The sequence below is a fragment of the Abrus precatorius genome, unplaced genomic scaffold, assembly GCF_003935025.1.
Source record: "Abrus precatorius isolate BTA unplaced genomic scaffold, Abrus_2018 Scaffold3, whole genome shotgun sequence".
In the NCBI taxonomy this organism is placed as follows: domain Eukaryota; kingdom Viridiplantae; phylum Streptophyta; class Magnoliopsida; order Fabales; family Fabaceae; genus Abrus; species Abrus precatorius.
Window position 1 is genome coordinate 1113537 of NW_020874373.1, and position 23811 is coordinate 1137347.

Genomic DNA, 23811 nt, shown 5'->3' on the forward strand with positions numbered 1-23811 from the left:
TAATAATAATAGTAGTAACAGTAGTAGTAATTCCTTAAATTAGATTAAGTTTGTTTGTTGATAATAAATTTTGTCAAATTAGACTTTTATAGGATGTAATATAAAAATTTCATATTTATTTTTTTCTTTATATGTATTAAATAAGTGTGACATTATTAAAATTTGTAAATACTTATAAAGAGGAAAATAAATGTAAAATTTTTATATGATAAGATTGTATAAAAAAATCAATAACAAAAGATCCAATAAATTTTTTATAAAATTATGAACATCAATTATTTCAATATCTGATTTGATAAATTTTTATGCCTAACTTTAGACAAGTTATTTGTATTTTTCAATTTTCACTTTTAATTCATACTTAAAAAATAAAGTTAAAAGACATTTTGTAAAAATAAAATAATCGATATTTATAATTTCAAGAATTAAACCAAAAGTTTTCTGGAAAGTATCCACTTTGTATGAGATGCTGAAGTTTCAAAACTAAATAGAAAAAATGGAAAGAAAAAGTAGATTATGAGTAACGATTGAGTCCCTTAAAGTGAGCGACATCTGCCAACCATGACCGCGAGCGGAAGGTAGAGTCAATTCCATTTGTTACAAACTAAAAATTGGTCTCTAAACAGAAACCTTAGTACAATACGGTTGACGTAGGAACCGGTTCACATTTAGTTTCGTCTTCTTGGAACTGAAAACGTTATTTTCGTTCACACACAAAAACTATGGTTCAACCCGAAATGTTTGTTTGTTCTATTTCTATAGTATAAGATACACTCAGCAAAACTGTAGTTCTTCTGTCAAAGCCTAATTATGAATTGGCCATAATAATGTCTCTAAAATATAGGTCCTCAAAATAGACCGCAAGCAATTGACAATCAGAGGAAAGAATATCAACTATATATTGGGAAACAACATCCCTATAACGACGGAGACGTTGATATACTAAACAACTGTTCATTTAGAATATAAAAACGGAGTTATTATTGTTTCTCAAAATCCAATCATTCACTTTTGTCTCAATACGACTTTACCTGTTTCAACATTTTATACGAGATTGCTTGTTAGAGTTGACACAACGCCGTAATTGCTTATTTTAATAGCTTGCTAAACATGATTTCTTCTGAGAATGAGGTGAGTGATTCTTCTATTATCTTTCTGAATGAGTTTTCATTATTTTCAATTGGGTTTCAGTTATTCATTATTTCGTTTGCATTATTGGGTGTTCCATGCATGCATTCTTCTTTATATTAGGGGTATATCCAAGTCTAGAGATTCCATTTGAATACTGGACTCATTTTTGGTTGCCAATCTATGATTTAGTAATCATCAAATTAGAATTGAAACAATGGTTTTCAAAGTAAGGTTACGACAATTTTTGCCATTAAAGGTTTAGCTTGTGTTTTGGTGGTAATTAAGGAATCATATTTATAGGATCACAAAATGCACGTGTCTTTCTTTTAATAAACCATCGGGAAACTAGAGAGTTTTTCGTTATCAATATAAGATGCACTTGATAACGACCGAACAACTAGTCCTACCGGGACGAGTGTAGTCTGGGGAGCACAATTATGTGTGTTCATTATGTTGTCAAAAGCAGAAATAAGAAAAACAAAAGCCCTTTGAAAAGTTGAATAACAATAATTTACCTTTTAATCAAAGGGATAAGAAATTGAACACCTGTTACTTTTCCTTGCTATTTCACACGACAAAGAACTTTAAGCACTTTGTTATTTACCATGACTAACAAACCGACAAGTTAATTCAACTCGTGGCTTCTAAATTCTAAGATATATCAGCTATACTGAAGTGGTCAAGGCAAAGCCATTTTGTGTTCACATTATTTTGAACAAAGCTTGTTTAACTTGCTTATATCTTTCAGTTAAAACACTCACAACAGCAATGTTTCTGGTATCATGTTGGCATTGTATTATTATATTCTGAATTCTGAGTTTCACACTGACTGAACTACTCTTCTATTGACAGAACATTGAGGAGATAAAGCACAGACTTCTCTGCACCAAGCTTGAACTGATAACAGCAAGAATGGAAGCCAATGCTGAGATAAAGAAATATGATGAAACCGTGAAACGACTATATAAACTACTAAAGAAAGTTTGCCAAGAAAGAGATGAAGCGAGAGACCAACTTCAATTGCTACTACGAAATTTGCAAGCATCTACCCCAGCTGAGACAAGCAGTACTCCACAAGTTGATCATCCTAATTGCCATGCATTCCTCCCATCAACGAATGGCTCCAAGGCGTCAGAAACAAGTTCCAAAGCGTTCTCAAATCATTCATATGATTTATCCTTGTCAACCCCTCAGTCAAAGGAGAAACATTCCTCTATGGGTTTATCTCACACAAGAATAGCTGAATCAAGCAACTTGACACTACCAAAGCAACCAAATCATCAAAACAAAGGAGAGACAACAAAGGCAGGTACAGGTGCTTCAGGAGATAACGTGGTTGATAGTGCTTCTCTAGTGATTAATAAACTTGTTTGTGGGAAACCCTTGCCTAAAAAAGGTAGATTGTTACAAACTGTAACAGAAGTTGGACCTTTGCTTAACACACTTCTAGTTGCCCCTCTTCCAAAGTGGCAAAATCCTCCTACCAATAACTCTTCTACCGATACTGAAGAAAAGGCAGGTGTTAACCCAAATGGATTCATTCCAACTTCTCTAAGTTTGGCATTTCCTGGGAATTCTCATGGACCTTCTCAGATGTCTTCTGCATCCGGCTTTGGCTTATCAGTGAAGAATGAACCAGTGTCATATGTGGATATGGATTCCAATAGGATGCACGGTCATGTATTGACTGCAAAAAAGAGAAAGCTTTTGTAAGCCTGGTTGCTTTGTTGTTTGTTTCTTCCACTTTTCTTCATTTTGCATCATGATCAGGCTTGCTTCTTTTTTGTTTGTATGAGATAATAATCAACTATATGCATAAGTTAGCTTTGCTAGGTTACAGTTGCACTGCATTCTTAAACTTTTCTAGATAAATGATGTGATGTACATAGAAGTGAGACTGATGAATGAGAGCAATGATCATGATCATGGTTAGAAATAAATTATGAGTATGTTCCTTTCGTAATATTTCTCTCTTTTTTAGTCCACCCATTTAAGGCTTGGACGACATTTAAGTCATACGAAGCAATGCAAACCAAAGGACTAAAAGGGGGCCAATATAAACTATAATTTATTTTGGTCTTGAAATGTAACCATATCACAGCCTTATTACCCAGGAAGACAAAAACAAAAGTAGTAGTAAACTTGGCCCCTCCATAAGAACTATATTAGAAAAGAAATATTTGAGAAATTTTAATATGATATCTTATACAAAAGTTAGTCTTGTAGTTCGACTCGCCTTTAAGGGGACACAAACTTCACCGGAACAACTTTCAGTCAAAAAAGAAGAAAAGGAAAGGAAAAGAAAAAAATAACCGTAGCTAATAGCAAGACGAAATCTTACGTCTAAAAGAAATAGCGAAGCTTTAATTAAAGCAACGTGCGCTAAGAAAAATATACACGTACATGGGTGCAAGAATCGCTTATTTTGTACTCTAAAAATGTTATTGTATATAAATAATAAGCCATCCTCTAATATTTTACACATATACACAAACGTACTGTTATTTTAATTTTTAGAATCATTGTCATTTACCCAAGTCTAAACTATCCCCATTCTGTTTCACCAAGCTATGATGCATAGTTCTCTTTAAAAGAAAATGTTTTTGTCGTAATAACAGTATTACTATTTTATTTATTTTTGGGTCGTTGTATTTTTATTATTAGGTCCAACCATTATTACTATTATTTCCTACTTTTAGTTTGGGCCGAACTGATTTGAATAAGGCCCTAACAAAAATGACCCATTAGTCCAACAACTTGGTAGGCGGTAGCTACCTCCTAATTCGAAGGGCTCCTAGGAATCTAGTAGCATAGGATAACAAACAATAAACTGTAGGACCCACATCCTAACCATGGGTTAGTAACGTTCTGTCTTTCTCTTAACCACGGTTAAGCTCCGCTCCTTCTCTCTCTCTCTCTCTTTCCGTCTCCTTCCTTCTCTACCCATCGGTTTCACCCTCAGATCTCATCCGACCCAACGTTAGGGTTTCAAATTGGGATAATATTTTCCCAATTCAGTGTTTCTGATCCGATTTTAATCTCCGATACATTGAATTCAATTAAAAAATCCCCATGCATCGCTACGAGAGCTGTATACACAGATAAATGGAGACGCAGCGGATTATCGAGTTTCCGCATAGGAACATGGACAAGAGGCCAAGGAAGAAGCCTCGATTAACATGGGATATGCCCCCTCCCCCTCCTCCTCCTCCTCTTCCTCCTCCCAAGGTTTTCATTTCTCTCCTCTGTGCATGTTTATATGTTTTTTATTTTTTATTTTTGGTTGCATTTCACTTCACAAGCGATATTTTGCTTTTTTTTTGGGGGGGGGGGGTGTAATTTCTTGTCTGTATATTCTTTGAATAATTGACCTTGTCGTTGTTAATTCGATGCTTGCTTGAAAACTTTTTGCCTTTTCCACCCTCCCCTCTGGCTGGATATTTTTAACTGAATTAATATGATAAGAGAGATAGTTCTAGGAAGATTATCCAATCGAAGAACTATGTGAAAACTAGGAAGTCAGTAATCAAAAATGACTCCGAAGAATTGTTATTGAATGAAATGAAGTTTACAAGAAAGTTGGAATTACAAGTGGTAAAATAAGTCTCCGCAACTCTGATTATTCTTCTATTTATATCTATCAAGTCACTAACTAACTACGGCATAACAGATTTAACAGAATTGTAATTCACATCCTAATTGATTCATATCATAATATGTGTAGGAATGATTAGATTTGGTGGATTTCAACTCTTAAGACTTTTTTTCTGTTTTTAAAAAAATAAAAATGAAATTTAATTGAATTGATGTTTTTAGGCAGAGTGTAACAGGCCCCCAATATGTGGATTTACAAGCACTATGAGGTTGCGGCATATGAATTTGTTGTTTTTGGATTATTAATCTGTGTATGCTTGCAGTTACAGGTTCTTCCTATAATGTATTGCGGCCAGGAGGCTGGGAATGGAGTGGTTTCAAATCATGCTTATCCATCCATGTTTTACAGGGGAATGCCTCGCAATGGATCACCCCCCTGGAGGCCTGATGATAAAGATGGTCACTACGTTTTTGCTGTTGGTGAAAATTTAACTCCTCGATGTAGGTGATTCATCCTCATGTGAAGTCTATTGGATGTAATGTCATATTTGTTTAAACATAATTTATAATGGTCACATATGAGTGTAAATGATTATTTCCAACAAGGCAACAATTAAATGTGAGTGTGGTAGTTTGGATTAGTTTGTGAGTGTGTGGCACGTTTGCATTACTATGTTAGTTATATGCTTATGTTATACATGCCCATCTTCTCTAAAGTTGTTTTCTTTGTTATGTTTGCAGACAAAATTCTCAGTAAAATGGGTGAAGGTAGATAGTGCTTGGATTCCAACATTGTTATTTTGATATTTTTCACTTTCTGCATCTTTTATGTTAAAAGACTTTTTTTAAAAAGTTTATTTAAATTGCATTGGATGGAGCTTTTTATATGTATTCTTAGTGTGCTGGCTTAAGTTAGTTGTCTAAAATTTATGCAGGAACTTTTGGCCAAGTGTTAGAGTGTTTTGATAATGAAAAGAAAGAAGTTGTGGCAATTAAAATTGTTCGCTCCATAAACAAATATCGTGAGGCTGCAATGACTGAAATTGATGTCTTGCTGAGGCTATCCAGGCATGATGTTGATGGTGCACGGTAAGAGTTCTTTCTGGTTGTCTTCCATTATTGGTTGTAGATGTTAAATGCGATTGTGGTATAAATGGTTTTATTCTTTGCAGTTGTGTGCAAATACGGAATTGGTTTGACTATCGTAATCATATTTGTATTGTAAGTATTTATTGATATTTGTAATTTGATTAAATGACAGGAATGTCTATTCCATCATGCTTAAATATTCTGTGAGTTAAAAAACTTGCGGATGGATTTAAATGGTTTCAACAGGTATTTGAGAAGCTTGGACCAAGCTTATACGATTTTCTCCGCAAAAACAGCTATCGTTCTTTTCCTATTGATCTTGTTCGGGAGTTTGGCAGACAACTTTTGGAGTCTGTAGCATGTGTGTAGACATATCCTGTACCAACTACCAAATTATATATTATATATCTTCTACATATTTGACACTTCTATGTTGGGAGTTTAAGATGTCCATATGTAATAACTCATTAGATTATGGATAATAATAATAATATAATCTTTTAGTATTTGGAAATAACATAAGTTTTAATTGAATTGACTCAAAATAGATATTATTAGTCAATTATACTTTTAAGTCACTTTTTGCGTTTCTCATATCTGCAGTTATGCATGATTTATGCTTGATTCACACTGATCTGAAGCCAGAGAATATTCTTCTTGTCTCGTCAGAATTCATTAAAGTGCCAGACTACAAGGTATCATCTTCCTAGTTATTCTCCAACTATCCAGGTTCAAATTCATGCAGTTGCATTTTTCCTTAGGTGAAAAGTGATTGGCAAAAATTAATTCATGTTCTAGATTTGATTACAATCTTGAAACCATGGGAAACGCTTTTTTTCTCTTAATTCTCTACGCTCAACAATTAACTTTTGTTCTTTTTTTGTTGGCATATTCTTCATCTGTGGCAATGAAGTTTCTATCACGGACAACAAAAGATGGCTCCTATTTCAAGAATCTACCCAAGTCAAGTGCCATTAAGCTCATTGATTTTGGGAGTACAACATTTGAACATCAGGATCACAGTTATGTGGTTTCAACAAGACACTATCGTGCACCAGAAGTTATATTAGGTAGTTGTCATTCCCTGAAATGTATACTCAATTGCTCATTATATCTATGTTCGATTCATCATATTTTGCATCTTCTATTTTTCTGTAGGTCTTGGGTGGAACTATCCTTGTGATCTTTGGAGTGTGGGCTGCATACTGGTTGAACTTTGCTCTGTAAGTGATTCTCAGGCTAAACCTTCTTTACTTTCCTTTACTTATTATGTATAAAAGTTATAGATAAAAAAGGGTAGAATCATAGTTGTTAATAGCTCCCCTTAGCTGGGGCTATAACATTTAACAATGAGCCATAGTCTCTGGTGCTGTACTTCTAGCATGGAAATTTTGATATGATGCATGGATTGTGCCACTCTGCTATCAATAAGTTGATATAGCATTTGCTATTGCCGCCAACTGGAAAATGAAGCAACCTGTGTTTTTCTTTTTCTTTTTTGTGTGTGGGTCTGTCCTGAATCAACTAGAACCCTGTTGTCCCCTTAATTTCATCCATTGAAGTTCATTGGAAACCTTTGACGTTGCTAACAGCCTTTGGTGTTACTGGAACAGTCTATTCATTCTCTGTTCAGGTGAAAGTGACTTCACCCAGTCACACTACCTTCTTTGCTTCTGTATTGCTCTCCCTCTGCTGTCTTCTCTGTTCTGATTTCTGAAATCCTTCTGTTTTGGGCTATAATTATTGGGTTTGTAATCCTCTGTATTGCAACAGCCTGTAGCACTTGACAAGAATGACATATGTTTACTTTGAAAATGACACGTTTGTTTAAAAATGAAAGAACTTCAGAACAGTTCTTGGTAAACACTGCTGCACTTGGATGTTCTCTCTGCGGCCATCTCTGCAGATTCCATTTCCATTTGTGCTAAACGTACTACACCACTTGGGATTTAGTGGGAATGGTCTTGTTTGATATAAAATTCTTGATTTTCATCCTAAGAAGCCCAAGACATATTCTTATATACATTTAGCTCACATTAACAAAAAAATACATTTTTGCACGTCATATATGTATACATTTAACTCATACATTTTTTTCAACACTCGTGTATGATTTTCATAAGTCACTTGAGCAATTTCACTTCATATTTCCTTTTCTTCCCAGAGTTTTCTTATTCAATGTATATGAACAGGGTGAGGCACTTTTCCAAACACATGAGAACCTGGAACATCTTGCCATGATGGAGAGAGTTCTAGGGCCATTACCTCCCCATATGGTGGTCAGGGCTGAGTAAGAGCTTTTGAATTCTCTTTGCTTTTGGAAATATGCATTCTCTTTAGCCTTTCTCTGGATTTTCATGTAACACCTGATCTAGCAGTCGCCGAGCTGAAAAGTATTTTAAAAGAGGTGCACGATTAAGTTGGCCTGATAGCTCAACTTCAAGAGAAAGTTTGAGAGCAGTTTGGAAACTGCCACGTTTACCGGTATTGCCTACTTGGTGTTTGCCTGTATCTTCATATTCATACAATTATATTGTGTGGTTGTTTATTGCTTGCTACTGTTTTGAATGGCCATTGCTTGCTCCATGCATTGTGGCTTCTTTATCTTAAAGAAAATCCTGTAGATGTAGCATGTGAGAGGTTTAGATCTGTGTGCATGACAGGCTGAATTGATCATATGCTTATATGTGAAAGTACTTAACCTTGATCATGTTGGGATTAAGATTTATAGGTATTCTTTAACATTTCATTTTATTGGTGAAATTCCTTGATTTTTTGCTGTTATTCAATACCAGAAGTTCTTTTATTTTGTGATAGCTTCAAATTTTTCATGTGAAGGAACTTGTGCTCATTGTTGCAAACAAGAAACTTTTTCTTCTTTGTCATATACTATCATATCCAGTTTTGTTCCATCAGCATGACAGCACCTCAAATGGTCTTAATGTATTCCCTTACCTGTATATTTTCTCTAATATTCGCCTGCAGAACCTTATAATGCAGCACGTTGATCATTCTGCCGGTGATTTGATTGACCTCTTGCAAGGGCTCCTAAGGTATGACCCTGCAGAACGGCTTAAAGCAAAGGAAGCATTGAGACATCCCTTCTTCTTCACAAGAGATACAAAAAGATATGGTTACCCTTTATAAATACCAAACATTATGGCTCAGAGGAAAAAACACTGTTAAGAACCAATGTCATAGAAACACACTTGAAATCGTTTGATTGTTTGCTCCACTGTATAGTGAGAATTTCGTTTTGTAATATGCATTGTTTTTTCCTTTCTATTTCTCGGAAGAATTTCTCCCCCTCTGCCGGCTCCCCCTTTCCCCTGCTGGTGTTTCAGTGAGTAATTAATTGCTGCTGCTTTTCTGTCTGTTCAAAGACCAAGTTTTTAATTGAAAGCACCGTTTAATTTATCGTCAAGCAGAAGTGGTTAAAGTGGAGTCAAACTTTGTCTTCCTTGGAAATGATTGATAAAAGTGCCAGGGAGGATGAAAATGTTCATAAACTTGGTGTATTATGTGAGAATGTTTTTTTATATATACTAAAATACAGTGTTTTTAAAAAATTTATGGAAATATGAAATTAAAAATTTGTTAATATCAATCACGAAAATTTGGGAAGTTTTAAAAATTATTAATGATGATATTTTTTTAAAAAAATTAAAAAATTATAAAAAGTCATAACTCATAATGATGGATTTTTAAAAAATAATAAAAGGAATTTTAAAATAAAAATTACAGGGTTTTTTTTTATTTTTAAAATATTAAAATTTTTATCATTGATGATCTTTTAAAAATTGTCAATTTTTATAATTTTTTAAAAAAATCATATTTTAATTAATTAATTATTTATTTCATATATAAAAGTCGTATTATATAAGGATTCATCAAGTATTGAATTGAAATTATTTAAAAAAATTTACGAGAACCAAAATTAATAACAATTTTGAAAGACTATAAATACATTAATTATATTTACGTAAATTAAAAAATACGAGATAAGTTATTTGCTAATAAAAGGTTAAAATCAATTATACATAATACAATTATTATGAATAAAAATAAAAGAAAATTAAGTTGACCTTTTTTTTAACTTTTATCCTTTAACATGAATTCTTTAACCTAATCCGGCGCTAACTATTTTAGGCTCTGCCTGCCATTAGTGCCATGTTCGAGTAATTGCCGAGTGAACATCTTTGATGTCATTTTCATTCTACTAGTGATAGCATGTATTTATATTATTATTATTTTGCATAATGCTTTACTTTTAAATATATTGGGTATTTGCTCCAAGTAGTGGCCGTAAATTATGTAATCATGCAAGCAGCTTTTAGCCTTTAATAACTGAAAATGGTAAAGGTCTTCATTGCTGTCATGTCATTGCTACCTAATCAGGTTCAATATTTAAACCAAGAGAAGAGACCCATATGCGCCGACCCACCCTTGGAAATATTTCGAAATAATTTAGTTGAACGATGATGCTTATAACATTAACAAATAATATTTTTTAAAAAGTTAAATACTTGACCTTTATAATATAATATATTTTATAATAAATTTTTATTAAATTTTTTTGTTAAAATCTTATTTTATCGTTAATTCTTTCTCATGCTGAATTGAATTAGTTGAAAGATGTTGGAATTTTGTTAATATTATTTATAAATATTAATTTTAAATAATAAAATATTAAAAAATTAAATGATCTGACATATCACATGAATTAATTTTCTATAAAAAAATTAAATACAGAAATTAATTTATAACTTCTTAATATTTAAAATATTAAATTTTAACAAATTTTTTTATAAAAATATATCATAAAATGTATTATATTTATAGAGATTAGTCACATATTTAAGTCTTTAAAAAATAATATAGTCAATCTGAATTTGGATTTGCAGCTTTACCATGGTTTAGTAATGATATAATATTTACCCCTGAATTTATAATTTTATTTATATTCAAAAACCAAAATTAAAGAATTTTTTTTTTGTGATAGATGCAAAGTGCATATATATATATATATGCAGGTAAATGTAATATAATAATAAAAAATTAAATTATTTATCAAAAAATGTTTCTTTTTTAATTTGTAATCTCAAAGCTATCTTAAATATTTTAAAAGAAAACTTTTAAAAAATTAAAATAAACTGTTTTTAAAAGAATAAATTGAAAAAGTAATTAAATTATTCTTAATTAAAAGGATATATTATAACTTAATATTTTAAATAAGATATATTTTTCTTTTAAAAAATCTATATAGTGGTAAAGAATAGTTAAAATCAGCACCATCCTGTTGCCTTTTCTTCTCCCTTCTTATCTTGTATCAACTGGGAATTTTTTATTCAGGGAAAGGCAAAATGGCATTCTCCTTAGTGTTGTGGCTTGTGGAATTTTTTAGCATTATCAACTTACAAAAAGTTGATGATAGTTTCTTTGAGGAGCATCCATTGCCTACCCCTTATGGTCAGCCATATTTAACTTAAGATCAACCGTGGAAAGCTGTCATACAGAGAAGAGCTGAACCGTCATTTATTTATTTATTTTCTCTCTATGTTTATGCTTCATGAAATCAGATTACCTATTTCCATTTACTAAATTTTATTAATTATTTTTTAACCAAACATCAATTTAAATTGAAAAAAGATTGTTATGTTCAAATTCTTTTCACTATTAAAAAGAACAATTTATTCCAATAATATTAATGATAAGCATCACATCATGTATACAAGTTAGTTGATAGGAATGATTCTGATTATAACCCAATTAAGGATTTTGAATATGAATTTCATAAACACATCCAAAAAACAAACGTACGAGAATTTTGAGGTTAGTAGACGAAGGTCGTGCCACATGGGATGAAGGGTCCCACATTTCACGTGAGCAATGGCCCCATTGCCACGTAATAAGGAAACAATTGCGTTTGGTGCTTTTCACGTAGAATCTGCTCTAATCCCCTCTCCACCAATCCCCGTTGTGCTCCCACGTGGGGCTATGGGTCCCTCCACAGTCCCTCACATTCTATTCATATGTTCATGTGCCCTCTCTCTCACTGTTATTTTTATGTTCTTCTTATTCAAACATTGCCATCTACCCGTATCTTGAAGCACCTTCCTTATTAATCTAACCATTTCATCTCCTTTCTTCGCTTCGTTTTCTCTTTCTCGTTATCTTTCTTGTCCTTTCTCTCCTTTTCTTCTATCTTCTAGCCTTTTTCTTCTCCTTCCTATTCAAGCATCTAGCTTCCTCCCTCTCTTGTAATTATATTATTTTGGACTACATATAACATAACTTTAACTCATCACATCATATATTACAAGTAGAGAAAACACTTTCACTCTAAAGAATCAAGGGCCATGGAAGACTCCTCCTCTGCTGATTATATCCGCCTGGTGAGTTTTGCTTCACCTTTAAACCATGTCTCATTTACTATTTTGTTTGTTCAAATTAATATTGTTGTTTATGGTAAAAACATATCTTGTAATTTTCAATATTTCCAACGCTTTCTTTTGTTTCCTTCCCCTGGCGTATGTTTATAATTTGCAATGGGTATATGCGTACATATGTATAGGTGCACCGTTTGATAGAGGAGTGTATCCTATTCAACATGAGCAAAGAAGAATGCATGGAAGCTCTTTCCAAACATGCAAATATCAAGCCAGTTATTACCTCCACTGGTAAAGCCTTTCGTAAATAAATTTAAAAACTCTGCTCCAATTATTTAATAGATTTAATCCCATTACTGTTGTGAATATGATCACTTTAGCTTCGCTCCAAATTCATCACCTTATTATAGCTAGGAGACAATATACACAATTGGGCCGTATATACTAAAATAATTAACGTACTCATAACTGCGGACATCTACGTATGTATGTACCAAACCTTTCGGACACATACACATATATGTGTGTGTGTATATATATATATATATATATATATATATATATACTTGATAAATGAAATTGTTAGCATGCTATCATTATTTTCTCCTTTTTTATTTTATATTTTTTTTCTGGGAACCTAAATAATTGGATATCTGAATGACACACGTGCATGCATGTGATGTGGAGCAGTTTGGAAGGAGTTAGAGAAGGAGAACAAGGAGTTCTTCGAGGCATACTCGAGGAGCAGAGAAGAGAAAGGTTCAGAGAGAGAGACAAGGCAAAGGATACAAAACATGGTTTCAGATTCTTCCAAAGAAGGAGTTTAGGTTTCAGACGCAATCAAGGTTAGTCGTAAAATAAACGAAGGTCGACAAACCGGGTTGTTTATGTAATAACATCCCAATAAAAGGGTAACAGTGATGACAGGACAAAACCACATTGGACCAAGGAAACAACAACGTCGTATCATGATAAGTGGCTTCATTTGATTAGTCCAACATGTAGTAGTAGAAGTCAGCACTCTACAGTGACTAGTAGAGTGTGACATGGCATACAAATGTCATGCTAAACAATCCAGATTCGATGTACATGTAAATAATAAAAATAACTTATGATTAAATATTCTACCCATAAGGCTGTTTTTCTTCTCTATCATTTTTATGTGTACTAACTAAACATTAATTTTTCTCTTTTTTTTTGGTCTACATCCAAATACTGATCTCGTTTTGTGTAAAGTAAATATAGCAGTAGTAGTGATGTTATGGGTGTCTTTGTCTGGTATATTTGTCCCCTCGATGATATTGTGTGTAAACAAACAGAGATATATGAATTCAAAGGTTTCGTTGTCTGTATGGTGTGTTTGGTAACAGGTTTGGGTAAAATAATAATGTAGGTAGTGGTGCATCATGGACCATTGGGGTGTGGTGGGGGCTTCAGAAGTACTTCGTGTTTGGACTCACAATACCAGTCACGGTCGCAGTCGCACTCCTTTATAAGGAATCAACCGGGATTTGCCTTCGTTTCCTCATCTTTTTCGCGTTTATCTCGTGTTCTTGGGAGGGGGGAAAGAGCACGTATTTCTTTTAAAATACAAAACAAAAAACAATTATTGTAAATAAGTAAATTGATAAAAAAAAAAGTATAATTAATAATATTGAAATAAACATAACATGAGGTTAAATAGTAATATCTTGTCTTTGCTATTCATTATTTGGGTGTGTAGTGTTTGGGTATAGATTTTAATAAATTTAATTTTATATGATTCACTCTATTTAAACTAATGTAAATTTATAGTTTTGAAAATTTTGTATTTCAAAAAAGTTGTTATAAGATTTTGTATAAAATTTTAAATTTATAATTCAAAATTATAATCTTCAGATAATTTTATTGAAAATAAAAATAATTCTTTTTATATAAAACATATTATAATAAAACCATCATAATTGGTAAAATCTAAACATGCACTCAGCCGCCCATGGCTGGAACCGATTCAAGCGTGACATAAACGACAAAGTTTCTGCGTGTCTTTTTAAGTAATTTTATGATTAACAAAAATATTTTACATTTTAACATATAAATAATTAATAAAAGCTTATTTAATTTGTTTTAGCTCCTCGCTTGATATTAAAAAGTTAAGATTGAATTAAGGATCAAGCGTATGTCCACGCCAAATTAAAAATCAATATGGATAGGCTATAATTAATTAAAAGTAGAACCTGATTTGTAAAATTAGGGATGTGACATTTAACTTGTCATATTCATATCTTACATTTTCAGCTTTTATTGCTATGTAATTACAAATAACTAATAATCTAATTTTTATATTTTTAACAAATATCTTATTCACAAGAAAATGCATTACTAAAATGTTAAAAATTTTAAAACTTTGAATTTATAGAAAAAATAAAATATTAGTTGATTGCAAGTTATTTGATATTTAAATCAGCATTTTTTTAGAAATAAAGTTATTTCAACTGTAATTTTGGTAAATGTTATTTCATTTAACTGTACATTTTAAATTTTAATTAAATTAAATATTTATACATATATAGTTTTATAGTCAATATTTATGTATAATTTTAAAATTAAATCATACGTTAAAATAATATTATTTAGTGAAATTATAATTAAGTTTTGAATTGTATAAAATTTGATAAGAGTTATTCAATTACACGGGATCAAACATATAAGGATAAAATAAATTTTTATTATTTATTAATTGAAATATATCAGAATTTTAAAAAATATCAATAAGATACTAATATTCATCAAACAGAAAGCAACGTATACAATTTTTCAATAAATTTCAGTTATTAATAACAATGTGTTAAAATACTACATTATTGTCGAGTATTTGGGCTGGTTAACTTGTTTGTTTTCTGTTCAGCTGCTTGTCTTGGGTTTTGACAAGCCTCTGGCCCATATCTATGTAGATCTCCTCTTATAAGTCTATGTTCAGTTGTTGATAGTAACTGGCCCAATCTGCCATTCATTGACGACCCACCCACTAGACTTTTTCTTTTATCGACAAAATTGTGGCATTTTGAGATTTGCTTATTCGAATATATATTATTTTAAACGAGATAATATTAAGTATACAAATATTAGATAACGTGATTAGAGTAGTAAAAAATTATGCTTAAAAATGTTATTCTCATTTACGACTTTACTTTTGCACCTGTAATACTAGTAAATCGTTATAATTTTATAAGTTTTGTAATTAAGTTTACTCTTATGGCGTTTTAAAGTGTCCCAACTAATGTTGTGGTTACAATGCCGAAACTAATTAACAAGGGTTAAGCGTGTGATAAATTTCATCCTTTTTTAAGTAAAAACTTAAAATAACATGACAAACAAATTTAATAATCTTAAAAAAACATTTATTTTAATAAGTAGTCCTACAAAGCATTTTATTAGATCATGCTAAATAGTACTTTCTTTTGAATTTAACATCATAAATTTGATCAATGTATGGTTGATTAAAGTAATATATATTTAATTTTTTAATGAATTGTTACTTAAACTTTTTATATGTAAACAAATATATGAAAGAAAAATCTAACCCGTCATCATAAACTATTTTATTATTGCCTACTTAAAGTCAGAAGAGAAATTAGAATTCATATTCATCTGTGAGATGCTATGCTTCATATGTCATAAACAATTGTAAAATACAAGAAAATGCGCTGTATAATTAAATCTTCATATGCTTTACTTATCTTATAAATCTTCAAACAAATCAATTGTTTTTTATGAGTTCATCGTGAAAGACGGACAAATAAAAAGAATAAAATAGAAACTAGTTAAAAAAAAAAAAAAAAAAAAAAGCTCATTAATATATTTGAATGTTAACTGAGCACAGCAGAAAAACAAAAAAGAGTAATATTTATGGAGAAGTTTTAGTTTGAAGAATTCCAATAAATGAAAGTTGCGTTGAGGTCGTTTCCTGCAATACCCTTTTCCCTGCGTAATCAATCATTGTGAGGGTTTTAGCGTTAGCCTTTAGCATTCCCCTCTTTCGTTCGTTCTACTTGTAACTCACTCTCTTACTAAGCCCTTAACAATGGACACTCTTCCCAAATTGCGTCACTCTAACCTATCTCTAAATCACCACCGTTCATCATTCCCACTCCCCTTATCATCTTCACTCTCCTTCAGGTCCCTTCCGCCACCGCACTCTCCGTCATCCACGTTTAGGTTTCCGTCCATCAAAGCCTCCTCATCGCCGTCACCGTCAACTAACGACCCCGCGTTTCCCAAACCAATCAACGTTCCCTCACTCCCCCCTCTCCTCCAAGCCCTAAGCCCTATTTTCTCCCCCGTCGTCGAAACCACCTGCATCGTCATTGCCGCCACCGCGTTCTTCTTCATGCGCTTCCACCACAATCCTGTAATCGCCGCGCCGCTCTCTCCGCCCACGGTGGAGTCCTCACCGGAATTTGCCTCCAGCGAAGAAGCTGAGAGGGTTCTGGAAGAGCGATTGAGCAGTAACCCTGGCGACAAAGAAGCGCTTCAAGCTCTCATGGAGTGCAAGATCAGAGCGCGCAATGTTGACGGAGCGATTGAGGTTCTGGACCGTTTGATTGAGCTCGAACCGGAAGAGTGGGAATGGCCTCTGCTGAAAGCCAACATGTACATCTACAATGGTGACAACGAGCGCGCGAGGATTTTGTTCGAAGATATCTTGAAGAGAGATCCACTTCGCGTGGAAGCGTTTCACGGCCTCGTGATGGCTAGTTCGGAATCGAACGAGTCGTTGAAGGGGGTGTTGAAGAGGGTTGAACAAGCGGTGGAGAATTGCAAGAAGCAGAAGAAGGATTCGGACGTGAGAGATTTCAAGCTCTTGATTGCGCAGATCAAAGTGATGGAGGGGAATTTTTCTGAGGCTCTGAAAGCCTACCAGGAACTGGTGAAGGAAGAACCAAGAGATTTTAGGCCTTATCTGTGTCAGGGTATTATATATACTCTGCTGAAAAAGAACGATGAAGCTGAGAAGCAATTCAATAAGTTTCGCAGGCTTGTTCCTAAGGATCATCCTTATAAAGAGTATCTCGAGGATAATATGTTTGCAAGCAAGTTTTTCTCGCAGAAATTGGAGAGGGAGGGAGCAGGTGCAAGGGGCTGACAAGATCGTGTTATCACTCTTGTGACACGGTTCTACTCAGGTCTAATGAGTTTTTGTCCCTTTTACTTACTGCTACTTGGCTCTCGTAGAGGAATTCTGATGTTACTGTAGGAGATTAAGTTAATAGTTTTTTCATTCGGAATGCTGGTTCAAAATACTGTTGGTTAGATTTCTGGTGGATATAAATAGTAAGGTCATTGAAGGGAAGCTGTTTTGATGCTGAAAAATCAAATTGGTGCATCGGTTTTATTTTTATGGCATTGTTTTATTTTTGTTATAGCTTCTGACATAGTTTTGCTTCGTTTTTGTTCTTCTTTCTATCTTTTGAGTGGTAGAAGAGCCTAGATAGTGGATTCAGTACGGTAATAGAGGATAAGCATAATACAATATCCTGGGACACTTTCATGATCAATAATATATGTTTTGAAAATGGTATTCTCATTGAAAATTTCATGCTCTATATCTTTTGTACATTCTGGGTGTTATTGTTGGACGATAAATGGTTTGGAACAGAAATCTTGTTGAAATTATGTGTTTAAGTTGGAAATTATGGTTGTTATTTGTAAATTTTGAGCAATAGCTTCTTAATGTTGTTGGAGAATTTTATTTAATCATGTTATGTATGGGATTACAGAAGGACAAAATTTAGAGGCAGTACCATGAGTATTGTTGGTGTTGTTCTTGAATCAGAATTAAATTTTTTCTCAATAATATGTGTCGACCTTGAATATTAGTGTACTTATTTGTAATGCTGACTTTTATTATACATATTAACGAGATAAAACTTTAGTTTTGATGGAAGAACAGTACCAACAAAACCTATGGCACTACACTTGAGTTTTGTCCTAACAAAAAAATGAATTTTGTCAAATTGTGCGCATTCTAGTTAGGCACTTCAATAATGACTCTGCTAGCTAAGCTATGAATGATGGATTTGTCAAGAAATGAATTCTGTCAAAGGTATCTTCCACAATTTCACATGGTATTAAATTTAATTCCAGTCATGGACATTTTAGAAAGGAATAAACTTCAATGATCGATTATATTTAATTCTAGTAGTAATTCCACCTCTATATCTATTTATCTGTTTCTAGTTTCTTAGAATTAATTGTTAAACTTATTAATTTATCCTCTGTCAATTTGTTTGTTTTTGACTCTTGAACTATTTGAATAGTTTAAATATTTTAAATGGACAAAAAAAAGGACATTGATAGAAGAATAATAACTGATATTGTGTTGAATTTCTACATGAACCGATAAATAGAAACAAAATCCTTTTTTCTCTCTTTGGACAAATAAATAGGAACAGAAGTAATATTTTGGAGTATGGTCATTTTGCTTTTTCTTCAAATTATATTCAGATGATGTTTTATTTTGCAATGGAATTAGTAATATTTTTAAGGCATTGTTTTGTATGTGTTATGAGTTTTGGATGTCAGACTTTCAGGAAAATGACCTAAATGTAGCCAGTTTTGCTTGTTTAGTTGATGTCACTGAAACGTGAGTGTATAGCCAACAGGGTTTTGTTTGGCTAGCAGGGATGGATTCATTTTGTGCACAGTTAACCCATTTTTTTTGTATTAATAAATGTTATGCGAAATGGTTCCTTCATTGATATTTGCAAACCTATCCTGTCTTGATACTGCATTTTCTGATTGTTGGTAGTCTCACTGGTGTGTTCAGTCAGCTTATATTGATTAACTCCCACTGAATTGCTACTCCTCTTGCTTGGTCAGTAAAATGGTGACAATTGCCATTATTTTGCTCGAGATCTCTTAACAAAGATGACCAGAGTTCAAATTTACATTTTGATATTTTTTGCTGGCTAGGGGTGGGGTTGGGCAGCGAAATGGTATTGAAAGCAGATGTGCAGGGTTCTTCAGAATTTCTTGATTAGCACTTGGTAAATTCGGGCTGGATTGACCAAGTTAACCTTTCCCCTCTCCTGGAAGAAAGCAAGGGGAAAAAACGAGAAAATAATTAAAGTGAATAATTATGTTGTGAACCTTAGGACTGATAGTTTCACATTTACTACTTTAGTATGAATTGATGTAAACTTTTGTTTAATTTATGTCTCTAAACCCATTTTAACCTATAGTGATCGATCTTGTTTTGTATAGATCTAAAGTAGGATGGGCACTGTTCTAAAATTTTGTATACAGACTAAATAATATATATTATATACATGTAATGGTCAAAATTAAAAGAACTATTCAAATATCAGAACGGAGAAAAGAATGGAGAGTGTATGTTGCCAAAAATATTGCTGGAGGTGGATGGGTGCTGGACAGTCTGGGTGTCACACGAGGGAGAAGCGTGGGAAAGGGAAACTACATATAATTTGGGTATTTTTATGTTATGAAAAGGGGGAGGGAAATATGAAGTTTGCCCCTAAAACACTTACAAAATGGATCGGCAAAGAAGTTTTTCTTTCCCAAAACACCTCAATGTAGTGCCACAATAGCATTAAAGGCTGCTATCTTGGCCGCGAAACTATTTAAAAACGCGTTGTTATCAAACTGTGTAGCGGTCTATGATCGCTTCTCACTGCCATGCCACCACTGTACTGTGCTATCAACAACTACGGTTAAACCATATGTTATTTGCATGTAGTCTTGCAAATTTGTAAATGAATATGTAGATCTTGACGATTTTTGCATATATTTTCTCAACTGCCAGATTTCTGACTGTTTGTCTAGCTCAATGCATGTGAGGTCGTAGTTACCCAATTCTCAGGTTGTTTCCATATTGAGGTAGGCCCAGCACCCAAAAATGTCATTTATACCATATTAAATATTCGTTCAAGATACTTACAGTGCACATGCTTGCCCTATTCAGAAAAAGTTTTAGTGGGACCAAGTGGCTTGAATGAGAGTATTTGCAAGGTGAGTGAATAAGTTTGTGAAAATATCATCCCCTTTTGTGTAACCATTGGATTACTCTGATACCCTTCACGAGTATTAGTTTACTACTAATGGTAAGTTGTTTAATAGATTAAAGCATTCAATTGTAAAAATAAATATTTAGCAACTTTACCCGGGTAAGATAGCCATAAAATACAACCTTTATAAGCTCATATCTTGGTCCTCTTTGCGTCTATTCAATCAGATAAGTTGTTTCCGGCTCCACATATACATGTTTTGTCTTAAAAGTGGGTTGAGTAACCCAAGCTTGTAATTTATTTAGACAATGGGATAGTAGAGTTATTTGGTAAACAAAAAGTAAAATTTATAACTTAAAAATTAGCTTATGAAAAGTTACTTCAAGTAGTATTTAACTTATTTGAAGGTAAGCTTTCAACGTTTTTTTATCCTTAATCTTTTAAACAATTTACATTCATACCAAATAAATTTAACTATTTGAACTAGTTATACAATTATTTTACTAATTAAAGAACTTTATTCAATCAACTTTTTATAAGCTATAAATTTTTAGCTAATTTTTTAGTTATAAGTTATACATTTTCAACTAATTTTATCAAATAGAGCCTTTGTATATGTGTGACTATGGTTACACTTTCATTTTCATAGTTTATAATTTGGTTTAGTAGCTCGACTCTTTACTAACCTTGCTCATGAATTACATTAATGGGCTGGGATAAAAAAGAAATCAGTGATGGGTTTCGGAGTGAAATGAGTATGACAATAATGGAATCTTAGGTCAATCAAAGTTACTCGTACAAGTATTAAAATGGAGACTGTTTGATGGGTCAGCCCCAAATGGTCCAAAGAATGGATCAAAATATGTGGCTCGGGATGGAAATTTCAAGCTTGCATATGTTTTTGTTCCGAATAATTAAAATTTCAACGTGTTGGTCTAATTTTAATGATTTCATTACAATTTATATGATATTTTAAGGTTTTTATGCTCACCTTGTTTGTATGTAAATTGAACTTTGTATTGCGTAAATAATTTTATTTGAGGTATGTTGACCGGAGTATAAGAAAGTTCACTTGTAAAAAAAATAATAATTAAACTTGATTTATTTATTTAAGTAAATTAAATTTAAATTTTGTAATTGATTTGATTAAAATTTTGAAGGTTAACTTCGATCCATTAGTATGTTTATCACTTCTTTCTTTCTTTGTTGAATTTTTCTTTGAATAAATTTTTGTTCATTAATTTAGTGTTTAATAGATACTTTTGTGATAAAATGTAAAGTAGAATGGTAATAAAATATAAATATCCAGACAACTTAAGATTATAAATTAAAATGTCATTCAAAATAGTGATGTTTTTAAAAATATAGTCTATTAAAAATTAAAATTAGGTAAATATTACATGCGCAATTTATTTAAGTTAAATTTATATATTTTAAATTTATTTCATTTAAATAATCAAATTTAATTTTGTTTGAAATTATTTGTTTAAATAAATTCTTATTAAAATTTAGAAGTAAATTTTTTTGCTTTAGTCTCACGTGTTGCTCAAATATATAGTTGAAAATAGTTATATTTTAATAATTTTATTTGTTGTGAAATTAAATTATTAAATGATAGGTTTTGTTAATTCTTTTCACTCACAAAAACATTCTGCTTCATGAGAAGTTTAAGGCAATTCACTATATAATAAATAATTGTTTTACAAACTTTTTATTGATTTACTTTTGTACGTAATTTTCATACTTTTAAACTTAAATTTTGTTTGAGTTGATTTAAAAAAAAAATGAAGGAGGAGAATTATGTGACGATTATCCATATTTAAGAGTTTTTAAATTAGAGATGAATTGTTTATAAATTATTTAAAACTTTCATAATATAATGTTTTAAAGTTTTCTCAATTTAAAGTATTTTATATTAATTCACATTCATCCTCCCTTTTATTTATTTTTATTCCTTTTCATTTTAAACTTCTAAATAAAGTATTAGCAAAATGGTCTTTTCAATCACGTCATTTCAAATTTTTGCCAAATAAAATAGAGTTTGAATTTTAATTAATTTTTTAGCTTAATTTAAATTAACGTCTTTTTAACTTGATTTGTTTAAATTTAATGTAAGATAAGCCCGTAAAAATATATAAGAAATCAAATTTTAATTGTTTTGTGTACTATTTTTGTAAGTCTAAATTAGATTTAATGCAAATTCAAATGGGTTCAATAACTTATTTTGCAACTTATGCACTATAGTTTTTAAACTTGTGAAGCATACATCATCTACGATGTCTTTATTTTAGAAAAAGGTAAAGAAAGAAAGCTATAGCGCCCTACATAAAAACTAACCCAAATTGTTTTTGTGTTATTTAAACGAAGTACCTCTACTACTGAGTCATAGTGCTGAACTACATTTGATATCAATTGGAATATGTAATACAAAAAATTGCTCATGATGAACCATTCCTATTCTTGAGTCTTGAGTTGAGCAACTTCTCACATCTGAAATCAATTGAAATTTGAAGCACTTAAACCCCCTCCCCTCCCTAAAAGGTTTATAAGAACAGCTGGCGATGCTGGACATAGACAATGGCAAAGTTTTGTGATAACAGATAAAAATAAAGCAATAGACAAAAAAAAAAGAAAAAGAAAAAAGAGATAACATAATAAAGTTGGCCATGAAAATAGACTCAACCCAGCACACTTCCCATAGAGATAGAATATGGAACGGCGGCTGGATGTACGTTCTACAAAGTGAGTTTCTGCGTATGGAATTAAATCGTATGGATTTTACTTAATTGATGTGCATATCACAACATTATATTTTTAAAAACTGAGTATAGTGTCAGGCATGAAGCAGTATATATTCTACAGCTCTTATTTATTATCATTATGGAAATGTGACATGGTTAGCTGAATTCTCTGGTTTTCCTCCTAATTGAACTAACTCAAATGTGTATCGTTGTCTTAGGCTACTCAATACTCAAAAAGTTAAATTTCTACTATTGGTCATTCGGAGTCATGACTCATGGGCAAAAGCCCAAGGTTAATTGCAGTACCTACCGATTTTAGATCATAATATCGTCAGAAGTTCGTTACCCCATTCAAAAGTCATATTTGTTTGGACCCACTTAACTTTAATTAAGCAAGATACTTAATCTTTTATTTCTTTAGTTTTTGTCAAGTTTTAAAACAATTTTTATGGAATGATATTACATATACGATGCACTAGATCTTAACCCCTCTGGATTCATTATCAATCATGCTCGTATTTTCTTTGGTCCTCACTCTCATTCTTAATTTGCTCAATAATAACAATACACTGTCTGCATTATCAACCGTTTTGTGCCAACTTACTAGCTAGGTAAGTGTTTGGAGTAAGAAAAATTTTATAAGTTAAAAATCATGTTGAAAGAAGCTACATTTCGACAAAATGTTGAAAATCTGGAAAGAGTCTAAAAATAGGTTTAAACTTGAGAAGTATTAGAAAATTATCCAAGACCTTTTTGTTTCATATCAAAAGTACACATTTCGAGTTATTTTAGAGGTTTGTCACCTCGTTGATTTTCCTTTAAAACTACTCGAAAAACAGGACTGATAATAAAATATTCTAA

The 23811-nt window shown here is 32.0% G+C and overlaps 4 protein-coding genes across 9 annotated transcripts; all 4 read left to right on the forward strand.

Moving 5' to 3' along the window:
* Window positions 1-1110: 1110 nt before the first annotated feature.
* Window positions 1111-2844, forward strand: LOC113860802. Its single transcript, XM_027493313.1, has 2 exons — window positions 1111-1131; window positions 1984-2844. The coding sequence occupies exons 1-2, from the start codon at window positions 1111-1113 to the stop codon at window positions 2842-2844; spliced, it is 882 nt and encodes a 293-aa protein (XP_027349114.1).
* Window positions 2845-4064: 1220 nt separating this feature from the next.
* LOC113860704 (serine/threonine-protein kinase AFC1) lies at window positions 4065-9301 on the forward strand. 6 transcript variants are annotated; one of them, XM_027493193.1, is made up of 12 exons: window positions 4065-4359; window positions 5049-5226; window positions 5467-5493; window positions 5661-5814; window positions 5898-5946; window positions 6061-6175; window positions 6418-6509; window positions 6728-6884; window positions 6973-7037; window positions 8007-8104; window positions 8190-8298; window positions 8800-9301. In XM_027493193.1, exons 1-12 carry the CDS (start codon window positions 4237-4239, stop codon window positions 8959-8961), a joined length of 1329 nt encoding a protein of 442 aa, XP_027348994.1. In that variant the 5' UTR covers window positions 4065-4236; the 3' UTR covers window positions 8962-9301. The 6 variants fall into 6 exon arrangements, with proteins under 6 accessions (XP_027348994.1, XP_027348997.1, XP_027348998.1 ...); XM_027493192.1 differs by having other exon boundaries at window positions 4077-4359; window positions 8193-8298; XM_027493194.1 differs by having other exon boundaries at window positions 4237-4359; window positions 5055-5226; window positions 8193-8298; window positions 8800-8961.
* A 2591-nt stretch (window positions 9302-11892) lies between these two features.
* LOC113863397 lies at window positions 11893-13331 on the forward strand. Its single transcript, XM_027496963.1, has 3 exons — window positions 11893-12209; window positions 12389-12494; window positions 12894-13331. The coding sequence occupies exons 1-3, from the start codon at window positions 12174-12176 to the stop codon at window positions 13028-13030; spliced, it is 279 nt and encodes a 92-aa protein (XP_027352764.1). The 5' UTR covers window positions 11893-12173; the 3' UTR covers window positions 13031-13331.
* A 2858-nt stretch (window positions 13332-16189) lies between these two features.
* Window positions 16190-19529, forward strand: LOC113862788 (protein SLOW GREEN 1, chloroplastic-like). Its single transcript, XM_027495989.1, has 2 exons — window positions 16190-17368; window positions 19158-19529. Exon 1 carries the CDS (start codon window positions 16267-16269, stop codon window positions 17326-17328), a length of 1062 nt encoding a protein of 353 aa, XP_027351790.1. The 5' UTR covers window positions 16190-16266; the 3' UTR covers window positions 17329-17368; window positions 19158-19529.
* Window positions 19530-23811: the final 4282 nt, after the last annotated feature.